At 63.7% G+C, this 13,263-nt stretch overlaps 2 protein-coding genes across 4 annotated transcripts in view; both read left to right on the plus strand.

The window, feature by feature from the left end:
- The window catches only part of EML3 (EMAP like 3), a 22,669-nt gene extending 20,210 nt beyond the window's left edge, over positions 1-2,459 (plus strand). Inside the window, exons 18-22 of the mRNA XM_086870878.1 lie at positions 15-112; positions 219-306; positions 1,127-1,225; positions 1,301-1,431; positions 2,165-2,459. Of these exons, the coding sequence (XP_086727004.1) occupies positions 15-112; positions 219-306; positions 1,127-1,225; positions 1,301-1,431; positions 2,165-2,305 (557 nt within the window). The 3' untranslated portion in view covers positions 2,306-2,459. The remainder of the gene's footprint in view (positions 1-14; positions 113-218; positions 307-1,126; positions 1,226-1,300; positions 1,432-2,164) is intronic.
- On the plus strand, positions 2,225-13,109 carry MTA2 (metastasis associated 1 family member 2). 3 transcript variants are annotated; one of them, XM_086871093.1, is made up of 18 exons: positions 2,225-2,949; positions 3,772-3,839; positions 3,940-4,033; positions 4,666-4,783; positions 4,915-4,978; positions 5,077-5,194; positions 5,276-5,378; positions 5,461-5,560; positions 6,242-6,430; positions 6,512-6,586; positions 7,519-7,577; positions 7,682-7,779; positions 8,253-8,392; positions 9,246-9,474; positions 10,824-10,913; positions 11,150-11,301; positions 11,873-12,021; positions 12,709-13,109. In XM_086871093.1, exons 1-18 carry the CDS (start codon positions 2,922-2,924, stop codon positions 12,875-12,877), a joined length of 2,043 nt encoding a protein of 680 aa, XP_086727219.1. In that variant the 5' UTR covers positions 2,225-2,921; the 3' UTR covers positions 12,878-13,109. The 3 variants fall into 3 exon arrangements, with proteins under 3 accessions (XP_086727219.1, XP_086727220.1, XP_086727221.1); XM_086871094.1 differs by lacking the exon at positions 11,873-12,021 and having other exon boundaries at positions 2,228-2,949; positions 11,150-11,224; positions 12,847-13,109; XM_086871095.1 differs by lacking the exon at positions 11,873-12,021 and having other exon boundaries at positions 2,596-2,949; positions 11,150-11,213; positions 12,847-13,109.
- Positions 13,110-13,263: the final 154 nt, after the last annotated feature.

Genomic DNA, 13,263 nt, shown 5'->3' on the forward strand with positions numbered 1-13,263 from the left:
CCCCCAAATTCCAGACGGGACCTTCCTGGCCATCGGCTCCCACGACAATTTCATTTACATCTACAGCGTGGCCGAGGGTGGCCGCAAGCTCAGCCGCTTCGGCCGCTGCACGGTGAGCCCGGGGGGTCTGGGGGGCTCTGGGGGGGTCTGGGGGGCTCTGGGGGGGTCTGGGGGCTCTGGGGGGTCCCGAACCCCCAATGATCCCCCCCCACCCCCAGGGTCACTCGAGTTTCATCACCCACCTGGACTGGTCCAAGGACGGCCGTTTCATCATGTCCAACTCGGGGGATTATGAGATCCTCTACTGTGAGTCTGGGGGCTTGGGGGGCTTCCTGGGGGGGTGATGGGGTCCTTCTGATCCTGCTGGGACCCCCAGAGCTGGGGGGGAAACCCCTGACCCTGCCAGGACCTTTCTGATCCCAGTGGGAACTCCGTGACCCTGCCAGGACCCTCCTGACCCTGCTGGGACCCTCAGAGCTGGGGAGAACCCCCAGACCCTGCCAGGACCCTCCTGGGACCCCCAGAGCTCATCCTGACCCTGCCAGGACCTTTCTGATCCCAGTGGGAACCCCCTCACCCTGCTGGGACCCCCAGAACTGATCCTGACCCTGCCAGGACCTTCCTGATCCCAGTGGGAACCCCCTGATCCTGCCAGGACCCCCAGAGCTGGGGTGGAACCCCCTGACCCTGCTGAGACCCCTCATGGCCCTTCCAGGACCTTCCAGAACTTGGGGGGGAATTCCTTTTCCCTACTGGGAACCCCCCCTCAAATTTTGGGGTCTCCCTGCTCTCCCCTTCCCTGGTTTTTTGGGGGGGGGTCTCACTTTCCCTGCCCCTCCCCGAATTTTGGGGAGGTTTCACTCCCCCCTCCCCTGGATTTTGGGGGGGGGGTCGGGTCTCACTTTCCCTCCCCATTCCCAGATTTTTTTTTGAGGAGGGGATTTTCACTTTCCCTTCCCCCTCCTGGATTTTGGGTGCCTTTCACCACCCCCCCCACCCAAATTTCGGAGGGGTTTCACTGTCCCCACCCCCGATTTTGATGGGAAGCTCTCACAACCCCCCCCAAACCCCCAATTTTTTTGGGGGGGGTCTCCCTCCCTCTCTCTCTCTCTCTCCCCCTCTCCAGGGGACGTGGCCGGGGGCTGCAAACTGCTCCGGAACCGCTTCGAGAGCCGGGACCGGGAATGGGCCTCCTACACCTGCGTGCTCGGCTTCCACGTCTTCGGTGGGTCTGGGGGCTCGGGGGGGGGGGTGGGCAGGGGGGTTTTGGGGTCCCCCTGACCCCCCCCCGATCCCACAGGGGTGTGGCCGGACGGTTCGGACGGCACCGACATCAATTCCCTGTGCCGCTCGCACCACGAGCGCGTGGTGGCCGTGGCCGACGACTTCTGCAAGGTTCACCTGTTCCAGTACCCCTGTGCCCGGCCCAAGGTGGGCGGGGGGCTCCGGGGGTCCTGGAAGGGTTTGGGGGGGTCCCAGACCCCAATTTGGGGGTCCCAGACTCCAGTTTGGGGGTCCTGGTTGTGCAAAGTCCAGTGGTTCCAGTACCCCTGTGCCCGGCCCAAGGTGGACGGGGGGCTCCGGGGGTCCTGGAAGGGTTTGGGGGGGGGTCCCAGACCCCAATTTGGGGGTCCCAGATTTCAGTTTGGGGGTCTGGAGGGTCCTGGTTGTGCAAAGTCTGGCGGTTCCAGTACCCCTGTGCCCGGCCCAAGGTGGGCGGGGGGCTCCGGGGGTCCTGGAAGGGTTTGGGTGGGCTGGGGGAGGGTCCCAGACCCCAATTTGGGGTCCCAGATTTCAGTTTGGGGGTCTGGAGGGTCCTGGTTGTGCAAAGTCTGGCGGTTCCAGTACCCCTGTGCCCAGCCCAAGGTGGGTGAGGGGCTCAGGGGGTCCTGGAAGGGTGCTGGGGGGGTCCCAGATCCAAATTTGGGGGTCGGGGGACTCCGGGGGTCCTGGCAGGGTTCAGGGGAGGATCCCAGACCCAAATTTGGGGGTCCCAGACTCCAATTTGGGGGATCAGGAGGGTCCAAACCCCAAATTGAGGGGTCAGGGGGCTCCACACTCACAGGCTGGGTTTTTCTCGGGGGGTCTCAGACCCGTTTGATGTGAGGGGGGCCGAGACCACGTGACCCCGCCCCCCTCACGTGTTTCCCGCCCTTCCCCTCAGGCGCCCAGTCACGTGTACGGCGGGCACGGCAGCCACGTGACCAACGTGCGCTTCACGCACGACGACGGGCACCTGGTGTCGCTGGGCGGGAAGGACACGAGCGTGTTCCAGTGGCGGGTGCTGCCCGGCGACAGCGGCTGAGCCCCCCGCGCTTCCTCTTCCTCGCTGCTTCCTCTTCCCTTTTCCCCCTTTCCTGGGACCAAAGAGCGGGCGAGGGCTCGGTTAAACCGTCCCTTCCCCCCGCGGTTATCGCGCTGCACTGTGAGAAGCGTCAATAAAAGCCTTGGGGTCAGGGCAGGGCCCCGCCGCTTCCTCCGCGCCGGAATCGCCGCCACTTCCCGGAAGCGCCGCGGGTTCTTCCGTCTCCCCGCCCTCGGGGTCTTTCCGGTTCTGGCGGAACTCGGCGAGCGCTTTACGGAAAGAGCCGAGGTTGAGCCGAGGAGTGCCGGAAAGAGCCGAGGTCGAGCCGAGGCTTCCCCGAAGCCGGGCCGAAAAGCGCCGAGGTCGCTCCGGAAGCGCCCGAGGCGGCGTCGAGCCCGTGCCGGAGGTGCCCGAACGAATCCGGCAGCGCTCGAACCTCTCCGGAGGTGCCCGAGAGGCTTTGCCGGAGGTTGCCGAACGTGTCCGGGAGTGCCCGAAGCCTCTCCGGAGGTGCCCGAAGGGCTCCGAACCGGCCGTGCCGGCGCGGAGGCGGCGGGAGCGGCGATGAAGCGCGGCCGGGGCCGGGCCCGGGGGTAGCGCGGCCGAGCGAGCGGCCATGGCGGCCAACATGTACCGCGTCGGCGGTGAGCGCGCCGGGGGGCGCGGGAGGCCGGGAGGGACGGCCAAGGGCGCCCTCAGGGCTCCGGGGGCGCCCTGAGGGGATTTAGGGGGTCCCGGAAAGCGGAGGGGGGGGGGTCTGTAAGGGGATTTGGGGGTTCCGTGAGGCGCGGGGAGGCTCGTGAGGGGATTTTTGGGGCGTCCATGAGGGGTTAAGGGGGGTCTCTGAGGGGTCCCGGAAAGAGGGAGGCGTGAGGGGAGTCAAGGGGGGGTCCCACAACGGAAAGGGGGCGTCTGTGAGGGGATTTGGGGGTCCCGGAAAGGGGGAGAGGGTCTTGTGGGGAAATTTGGGGGTCGCGGAAACAGTGGGGGCGTCTTGTGAGGCAATGAGGGGGTCCCGGAAAGGGGGGGGGTCCCGTGCGGGAATTTGGGGGGTCCCGGAAATTGGGGAGGGGTCCTGTGAGGGGATTTAGGGGGGTTTTATGAGGGTGTTCGGGGGGTCCCGAAAACGAAAGGGTCCCGTGAGGGGGTTCAGGGGGTCCTTGAGGGGATTTGTGGGGGTCTGTGAGGAAAAGGAGGTCCCAGAAATGGGGAGGGTCCCGTGGGGGGATTTAGGGGTTCATGAGGGGAGACCCCAATTCCTGAGACACGGAACATAGAGCTTGGGTGAGAAGGACAACCCCAGGAGGGGGAACCCCAATTTTTTTTTAGCGGGGGGGGCATCCTGCCCCCCAAATATTTTGGGGAGGAAGGAAGAGAGATCCTGACACCTTCAAGAAGAGGGATTTTTTTGGGGGAGGGGGAGGTTTCTCCTCACGGCCCCCCCATTTTTGCCCCCCACCCCTCAGACTACGTTTACTTCGAGAACTCCTCCAGCAACCCCTACCTGGTGCGGCGCATCGAGGAGCTCAACAAGGTGAGACCCCCGTTCCTTGAGGGGTGTCCCCGTTTCTGGGGGGGGGTCCCCAAGCCTTGGGGAGCCCCCCTGACCCCTCTGTGCCCCCCCAAACCCCCAGACGGCCAATGGCAATGTGGAGGCCAAGGTGGTTTGTCTGTTCCGGCGGCGCGACATCTCCAGCAGCCTCAACAGCCTGGCCGACAGCAACGCCCGTGAGCGTTTTGGGGGGGTTTTGGGGGGGGTTTTGGGGATTTTTGGGATTTTTTGAAGCAGCCTTAAAAGCCAGGCCAACAGCATTGCCCGTGGGTGGGTGTTTTTTGGGGTTGTTTTGGGGTTTTTTGGGTTTTGGAGAAGGGTGTGGGGCAGATTTTTCTTTGGTGCTGCTCCTTCTTTGGGGGTCAGGAATTTTGAGGGGGGTCCGTGACCCACTCATCCCAATGGGGTGCTCCCCAGATTTTGGGGAGAGGTGGTTTGATGTCACTGGGGTAATTTGGGGGTGCTGAGGGGTCTGTGACCCCTCTCAAAGGGGCACCCCAATTTGGGGGGGAGGGGTATGAGCTGCTCTGTCCCTCTCCACCACCCTCGGGCTGATTTTTGGGCAGGTTTTGTCAATTTTAGGGGGTCACAGCTGCACCTTTTTGGGGAGGGATAAAGAACTGAACCCCAACCCATCCCCCCATCAAACTGGGGAGGGGGGATCCCCACAGCCCCTCCCCCTCCCTCCCCTCCCCCTTCCCTGGAACCGCTGCCAAAACCCCGGAGGGGGATTTTGGGAGAACAATGGCTCTCCCAGCTGGATTTTGGGGACACCCCGGTGTGACCCCCCCCACCCGTGGCCCCCCAGGCGAGTTCGAGGAGGAGTCGAAGCAGCCGCCCATGACGGAGCAGCAGCGGCACCAGCTCAAGCACCGGGAGCTGTTCCTGTCCCGCCAGTTCGAGTCGCTCCCGGCCACCCACATCCGGTACCGGGGGCAGCAAAAGGCTCAGGACAGGCTGGGGAAAAGCTCTGGGGGGGCTTGGGGAGAGGTTTTGGGGTGACCCCCTCCTTGGGGAGAGGTTTTGGGGTGACCCCCTCCCCGATTTTTGCCGGCAGGGGGAAGTGCAGCGTGACGCTGCTGAACGAGACCGACATCCTGGGGCAGTACCTGGAGAAGGAGGTGAGCTCTGTGTGCCCCAAAATGGGTCTGGGGGAGGATTTTGGGGGTGTCCCCACCCCGCTGAGCCCCCCGGTCCTCGATGTGCCCCCTCCCCACAGGATTGCTTCTTCTACTCGCTGGTGTTCGACCCCGTGCAGAAAACGCTGCTGGCGGACCAGGGCGAGATCAGGGTGGGCTGCAAGTACCAGGCCGAGATCCCCGAGCGCCTGGCCGAAGGTTTGGGGGGTTCTGGGGGGGCTCTGGGGGGTGCAGGATGTGGGGGTCACCCTTAGAGCACCCCCCCGAACCCCTCCTCAGGTGAGTCGGACAACCGGAACCAGCAGAAGATGGAGATGAAGGTGTGGGACCCCGACAACCCCCTGACGGACCGGCAGATCGACCAGTTCCTGGTGGTGGCTCGGTGAGGGGGGAACTGGGGGAGCTGGGAGAGGGTCTGGGGGGATTGGGGGGACCCCACTGAGCCCCCCGTGTCCCCCCCTCAGGGCTGTGGGGACGTTTGCACGGGCGCTGGACTGCAGCAGCTCCATCCGCCAGCCCAGCCTGCACATGAGCGCGGCCGCAGCCTCCCGAGACATCACCCTGGTGAGGGGGAGCCCCCCGGGCACCCCAAAACTTTCTTAGAGCTCTCAGTTCTCACTGGGACACCCCAAAAACTCCTTAGAACCCCCCATTTCTCACTGGGACACCCCAAAATCTTTCTTAGAATTTCTCGTTTCTCACTGGGACATCCAAAAACCTCCTTAGAACTTCCCCAGGAATCTCTGTACTCCCTTTAAATGTTCCCAACGCTTCCCTGGGATACCCCAAATCCCCTCTAGAGCCCCCAAAACCTCCCTCAGAACCCACCAGACCCCCGTTAGAGCCCTCCCAGTGTTCCCAGGACACGCCATTGCCCCCAGTTCCACGCCATGGACACGCTGGTGCCGCAGGGGGGGCTCTGAAACCCCCCCAAACCTGCCCCAAATCCCCCCAAACCTGCCCCAAACCCCCCCAAACCTGCCCCAAACCCCCGTTAGAGCCCTCCCAGTGCTCCCAGTACACGCCATTGCCCCCAGTTCCACGCCATGGACACGCTGCAGAGGAACGGCTACGACCTGGCGCGGGCCATGGCCACGCTGGTGCTGCGGGGGGGGCTCTGAAACCCCCCAAACCTGCCCCAAACCCCCCCAAACCTGCCCCAAACCCCCCCAAACCTGCCCCAAACCCCCTGCTAGAGCCCTCCCAGTGCCTCCCAGTGCTCCCAGTACACGCCATTGCCCCCAGTTCCACGCCATGGACACGCTGCAGAGGAACGGCTACGACCTGGCGCGGGCCATGGCCACGCTGGTGCCGCAGGGGGGGCCGGTGCTGTGCCGGGACGAGATGGAGGAGTGGTCGGCGTCCGAGGCCATGCTCTTCGAGGAGGCCCTGGAGAAATACGGGAAGGACTTCAACGACATCCGGCAGGATTTTGTGAGTGGGGGGAGCCCCTCGTGGGGGTGGGGGGGATCAGGGGACCCCCCGAGCCCCCCGAGCTGAGTTGGGTGCCCGCAGCTGCCCTGGAAGTCGCTGGCCAGCATCGTCCAGTTCTACTACATGTGGAAAACCACTGACCGCTACATCCAGCAGGTATGGGGTGTGGGGCTGGGGGGTTTGGGGGGTTGTGATGGGGGTTTGGGGGGCTGTGATGGGGTTTGGGGGGGCTGGAATGGGGTTTGGAATGGGGCTGGAATGGGGTTTGGGGGGCTGTGATGGGGGTTTGGGGGGCTGGAATGGGGTTTGGGGGGTTGTGATGGGGTTTGGGGGGTTGTGATGGGGTTTGGGGGGCTGTGATGGGGTTTGGGGGGCTGGAATGGGGGTTTGGGGGGCTGGAATGGGGTTTGGGGGGCTGTGATGGGGGTTTGGGGGGTTGTGATGGGGTTTGGGGGGTTGTGATGGGGTTTGGGGGGTTGTGATGGGGTTTGGGGGGCTGGAATGGGGGTTTGGGGGGGGTTGGGGGGCTGGAATGGGGCTTTGGGGGGGTTGTGATGGGGTTTGGGGGGCTCTGATGGGGGTTTGGGGGGCTGGAATGGGGTTTGGGGGGTTGTGATGGGGGTTTGGGGGGGTTGTGATGGGGTTTGGGGGGCTGGAATGGGGTTTGGGGGGCTGGAATGGGGTTTGGGGGGCTGTGATGGGGTTTGGGGGGTTGTGATGGGGTTTGGGGGGTTGTGATGGGGGTTTGGGGGGCTGTGATGGGGGTTTGGGGGGCTGTGATGGGGGTTTGGGGGGTTGTGATGGGGGTTTGGGGGGCTGTGATGGGGGTTTGGGGGGCTGGAATGGGGTTTGGGGGGTTGTGATGGGGGTTTGGGGGGTTGTGATGGGGGTTTGGGGGGCTGTGATGGGGTTTGGGGGGCTCTGATGGGGGTTTGGGGGGGTTGGGGGGCTGTGATGGGGCTTTGGGGGGCTGGATTGGGGTTTGGGGGGTTGATCTGGGGGTTTGGGGGACTCTGGAGGTTTGGGGGGCTGATGTGGGGGGTTTCTGGGGGGCTCAGTGCCCCCTGTGACCCCCTCCCTGCTCGCAGAAGAGGCTGAAGGCAGCCGAGGCCGACAGCAAGCTGAAGCAAGTCTACATCCCCACCTAGTGAGTGGGGGGCTCTGGGGACCCCCTGCCGGGCCTGGGGGGGGCACAGGAGACCCCTCTGGGACCCCCCAAAATCCCCTGACCCCCTCCCCCCTTTCCCACAGCACCAAACCCAACCCCAACCAGATCATCTCGGTGGGCTCCAAACCCGGCGTCAACGGGGCCGGCTTCCAGAAGGGGCTGAGCTGCGAGAGCTGCCACAGTCAGTGGGGACTGGGGGGGTCCTGGGGGGTCCTGGGGGGTTTGGGGGGGTCCTGGGGGGTTTGGGGGGGTCCTGGGGGGCGTGTGGGGGTCATGGGGGGTCTCTGGGGTTTGGGAACAGGAATTTGTGGCTTCCAAAAGGGGCTGAGCTGTGAGAGCTGCCACAGTCAGTGGGGACTGAGGGGGTTTGGGGGGGTCCTGGGGGGCTTGGAGGGGTCCCTGGGGGGTTTGGGGGGGGTCCTGGGGGGCGTGTGGGGGTCATGGGGGCAGTCTCTGAAGTTGGGGAACAGGAATTTGGGGGCTCCCTGACATTTGAGAGGAGTTTTGGGGGCGTCTCAGATCCTGGGGTTTGGCATGGGGGGATCCTATGAGGGTCCCTGGGTCCCCCCAGAGTGTCCCAGTTGCCCCCAGAGTGTCCCAGTTGCCCCCAGTAACTCCCAGTCCCCCCCAGTAACCCCCAGTTGCCCCCCACAGCGTCCCAGTCCCCCCAGTGGTACGCCTGGGGCCCCCCCAACATGCAGTGCCGCCTCTGCGCCTCCTGCTGGATCTACTGGAAGAAATACGGGGGGCTCAAGACCCCCACCCAGCTGGAGGGGGTGACCCGCAGCGCCTCGGTGAGCCCCCAGACCCACAGACCCCTCTGAGGGACCCCCAGAACCTCCTGGGACCCCCAAATTCCACCTAGGGACACCCGATTTCTGTTGGAACACCCCAAACTCCTTTTGGAGCCCCACAAACCCCTTCTTGGAGCCCCCCAAATCCCTCTCAGAGTCCCCTGAACCCCCTTTAGAGACCCCAGACCCCTCTTGGAGCCCCCCCAAATCCCTCTCAGAGTCCCCTGAACCCCCTTTAGAGACCCCAAACTCCCTTTAGAGCCTCTCCAAGTCCCGTTAGAGCCCCCAGACCCCTTTAAGAACCCCTAAATGTCTTCTGGGACCCCCTGAATTCTGCAGGAACCCCTGTCCCGGGGTCACCTGTCCCCCTACACCCACCCTGGGGTGTTTTAGGTGGGATTTGGGGTTGTCCAACCTTTTCTAACCCCCCAGAAATCCACAGGATCCCCACTCCTGGGGTCACCTGTCCCCCTACACCCACCTGGGGTTTTCTGGGAGGGTTTTTGGGGTGCTGGCATCCCCTGTGACCCCCTGAATTTCACAGGAGCCCCTGTCCCGAGGTCACCTGTCCCTGTACACCCATTCTGGGGTGTTTTAGGTGGGATTTTGGGGTTATCCAACTCTTTCTGACGCCCCAAAATTCACAGGAGCCCCTGTCCCGAGGTCACCGGTTCCCGTACACCACCCTGGGGTGTTTTAGGGAGGATTTTGGGGTTGTCCAACCCTTTTCTAACGCCCCATAAATCCACAGGATCCCCACTCCTGGGGTCACCTGTCCCTGTACACCCATTCTGGGGTTTTAGGGGGGATTTTGGGGTTGTCCCACCTTTTCTAACCCCCCTGCATTTCCCAGGAGCCGCACTCGCGGGGTCACCTGTCCCGTCCCGAGGCGCAGTCGCTGTCCCCGTACACGACGAGCGCCAGCCGGGCCAAGCTGCTGGCCAAGAACCGTCAGACGTTCCTGCTGCAAACCACGCGGCTGACGCGGCTGTCGCGCCGCCTGTGCCGCGACGTGCTGCAGCCGCGCCGCGCCGCGCGCCGGCCCTACGCGCCCATCAACGCCAACGCCATCAAGGCCGAGTGTGAGAGGGGTGGGGGGGGAAAAATGGGGGGAAATGGGGAAAAATGGGGGGAAATGGGGAAAAAATGGGGGGAAATGGGGGGAAATGGGGAAAAAATGGGGGGAAATGGGGGAAAAATGGGGGAAAATGGGGAAAAAATGGGGGGAAATGGGGTTTGGGGTCCTCATCAAGGCCGAGTGTGAGAGGGTTGGGGGGGGAAAAATGGGGGAAAATGGGGAAAAAATGGGGGGAAATGGGGGAAAAATGGGGGAAACATGGGGGGAAATGGGGAAAAATGGGGAAAAAATGGGGGCAAATGGGGAAAAATGGGGGAAAACGGGGGAAACATGGGGGGAAATGGGGAAAAAATGGGGGGAAATGGGGAAAAATGGGGGCAAATGGGGAAAAAATGGGGGAAAATGGGGAAAAAATGGGGAAAAATGGGGTTTGGGGTCCTCATCAAGGCTAAGTGTGAGAGGGGTGTGGGGGGAAAAATGGGGGAAAATGGGGAAAAAATGGGGGGAAATGGGGAAAAATGGGTGAAAATGGGGGGAAATGGGGAAAAAATGGGGGAAAATGGGGAAAAAATGGGGGGAAATGGGGTTTGGGGTCCTCATCAAGGCCGAGTGTGAGAGGGTTGGGGGGGGAAAAATGGGGAAAAAATGGGGGGAAATGGGGGAAAAATGGGGGAAACATGGGGGGAAATGGGGAAAAATGGGGAAAAAATGGGGGCAAATGGGGAAAAATGGGGGAAAACGGGGGAAACATGGGGGGAAATGGGGAAAAAATGGGGGGAAATGGGGAAAAAATGGGGGCAAATGGGGAAAAAATGGGGGAAAATGGGGAAAAAATGGGGAAAAATGGGGTTTGGGGTCCTCATCAAAAACTAATGTGAGAGGGGTTGGGGGGAAATGAGGGGAAATGGGGAAAATTGGGGTTTGGGGTCCTCATCAAGGCTGAGTGTGAGGGGGTGTGGGGGGAAATGGGGGAAAAATGGGGGGAAATGGGGAAAAATGGGGGGAAATGGGGGAAAATAGGGGAAAATGGGGGGAAATGGGGTTTGGGGTTCTCATCAAGGCCGAGTGTGAGAGGGGTGTGGGGAGAAATGGGGTTTGGGGTCACCAAGACTGAGTGTGAATGGGGTTTGGGGGGGAAAATGGGGGTTTGGGATCCCCTCAGGGGGTTTGAGGGGTCTGTGGGATCCCTGCACCCCCATCAACGCCATCAAGGCCGAGTGTGAGTTCTGTGGCTGGGAGGAGGAATGGGGGGGTCTGGCACCCCCTCAGGGGGTCCTGGGGGGTGTCTGGACCCTCCCCCAGTGTCAGGGGGTGCTGTGGGACCCCCCCCCGACCCTCTGTCCCCCTCCCCAGGCTCCATCCGGCTGCCCAAGGCCGCCAAGGCCCCCCTGAAGATCCACCCGCTGACCCGGCTGCCCCTCGCCGCCATCGTCAAAGAGCTGGGTGAGGGGGCCTGGGGGGTCTGGGGGGGATTTTGGGGGGCCTGGGGGGCTTTTGGGGTGTTGGGGATACAGGAAAGGGGGCCCAGGTGAGTCTGGGGGTGACAGGAGGCTGTTGGGGGGGGTCGCAGGGGTGGGGGGTGCACAAACAGGGGTGACCCCAGGGTGGGGGAGGGGGGGCTGAGGGCTGGATTTTGGGAATTGGGGGACACCCCTGACCCCCCCTCCCCCCCTCCCCAGCGGCTCAAGCCCCCCTGAAGCCGAAGACCCCTCGAGGCACCAAGACCCCGATCAACCGGAACCAGCTGAGCCAGAGCCGGGGGCTGGCGGGGCTGGGGGGAAAGAGGGGCTACGAGGGGGGGGGCGATGGCCACCGGCCCCCCCGCATGAGGGTAGGGGTGATTGACAGGGGCATGGGGTGATTGACAGGGTGGAACTGGGGGTGATTGTCAGGATGATTGATGGGTCGGTGGGAGGGGATGGGGCAGTTTTGGGGTGACTGACAGCGGGGCCTGTGGGGATTGGGTGGGGCCTGGGGGTGATTGACATATGCTGGAGCTTGTGGGGGTGGGGTGTGAGGTGATTGACAAGGCTGGAGTGATTGGCTGGGAGCCTAACCTGGGGGTGGAGCTTTGGGGTGATTGACAGGGGTGGAATGTGGGGGTGTGGCTTGGGATGATTGACAGGGTTAGAATATGGGGGTGTGGCCTGGGATGATTGACAGCGGGCGTGGCCTCGAAGTTAAATTGTGGGGAGGGTTTGTGGGCGGGGATTGCATTTGATTGATAGCGGCGCTGTGGGGATCAAGGCGGGGTTACAATTGAGTGGCAGCTCGGGGCGGGCTGTGATTGGTCGGGAACCGCGCGCGCGCGCGCCTGAGGGGTGAGCCGCGATTGGCCGACGGGCGCGCGCGGCGCGCTGTGATTGGCCGGGCAGGGGGGCGGAGCTGACGTTCCCGCGCAGGTCGGAACGGCGGCGCTGCCGTTCTCGGCCAACGGGCGCCCCCTGGCGGCGGCGCTGCGCCCCGCGCCCCCCCCCGGCAGCAAACGGCAGAAACTGAACCCGGCGGACGCCCCCAACCCCGTGGTGTTCGTGGCCACCAAGGACACCCGGTACGGCGGGCCCGGGCCCTCCCGAGGGGGTTTGAGGGGTCCCGAGGGGGTTTGGGGGGGTCCTGAGGGGGTTTGGTGAGTCCTGAATGGGCTTGAGAGGGTCTTGAAGAGCTTTAGGGGGGTGACAAGAGGGTTTGAGGGGGTCCTGTGGTGGTTTGAGGAGTCCTGAATGGGCTTGAGAAGGTCCTGTGGGGGTTTGAGGGAGTCTTAAGGGGGTTTAGGAGGGTCCTGAAGAAGTTTAGGGGGGTCCTGAGGGGGTTTGGGGAGTGTGGAATGGGCCTGAGGGGGTTTGAGGGGGTCCTGAATGGGCTTGAGGGGGTCCTGGGGGGTTTGAGGGGGTCCTGAAGGGGTTTAGGGGGGTCCCTAAGGGGTCTTGGACTCTGTTGAGGGAATTTGGGGAAGCTTTGAGTGAGTCCTGAAGGGGTCTGGGAGGTCCTTAGGGGCCCCCGAGGGGGTTTGGGGGGTCCTGAGGGGGTTTGGGGGGGTCCTGAGGGGGTTTGAGGGGTCCTGGGAGGTTTCTGGGGGTGTTCATGGCCACCAAGGACACCCGGTACAGGGAATTGGAGACTTTTGGGGTGCGGATCACACAGAAATTGCCGGTCACACACGGTGGGTGGGTGTGGGGAGGAAGGAATCTCAGCGAGTTTTGGGGGTGACCCCTCCCATCCGTTCCCCCCCTTTCCCCAGGGCGCTGCGGAAGGCGCTGACGCACCTGGAGCTCCGCCGCGCCGCCCGGCGCCCCAACCTCCCCCTGAAGGTGAAACCGGGGCTCCCCCTGCGCCCGGGGGGGGCCCTGGCGCCCCCCGCCCCCCCTCACCCCGCCAGCACCTCGGAGCCCATCGTGCTCGAGGACTGACCCCTGCCCGGCCCCTTTTGTATTTTTTTTATTTCCATAGAAAAATCTCGCGGGGGGGGTTGGGGGGGGGTCCGGTGCCCCTCCCCCGCTGTCCTTTCTGCCCCCCCTCCCCCCCCCAAACCCCCCCCCCCCGCGGGCCCCTTTTGTACGTGGAGCGACGCCCCCGGTTTTGTATCTCGGGCTGTCCCGGTTCTGTAGCGACAGGAAATAAACGCGATGAGTTTTTTCTTCAGCGGGAGCCACGAAAACGGAGGAAAACGGGAAGGGGGGGGTGGGAAAAACGGGGATACCGGGGGGGGGGGCAGCGGGCGGAATGTTTGTAACGGGGCGCGTTTCCGGGGGGGAGCCGTGAGGGCCGGACCGCTCGGGGGGAGCGGGAAGGGACG

The sequence above is a fragment of the Cyanistes caeruleus genome, chromosome 34, assembly GCF_971803275.1.
Source record: "Cyanistes caeruleus chromosome 34, bCyaCae1.hap1.1, whole genome shotgun sequence".
Taxonomy (NCBI): Eukaryota; Metazoa; Chordata; class Aves; order Passeriformes; family Paridae; genus Cyanistes; species Cyanistes caeruleus.

Bases quoted from the DNA above. Each gene is read 5' to 3' on its own strand.
- MTA2 (XM_086871093.1), top strand. From the start codon at position 2,922: ATGGCGGCCAACATGTACCGCGTCGGCG. The intron at 4,034-4,665 runs GTGAGCGTTTTG...GTGGCCCCCCAG, and splicing joins CCTGGCCGACAGCAACGCCC to GCGAGTTCGAGGAGGAGTCG. The intron at 5,561-6,241 runs GTGAGGGGGAGC...CATTGCCCCCAG, and splicing joins CCTCCCGAGACATCACCCTG to TTCCACGCCATGGACACGCT.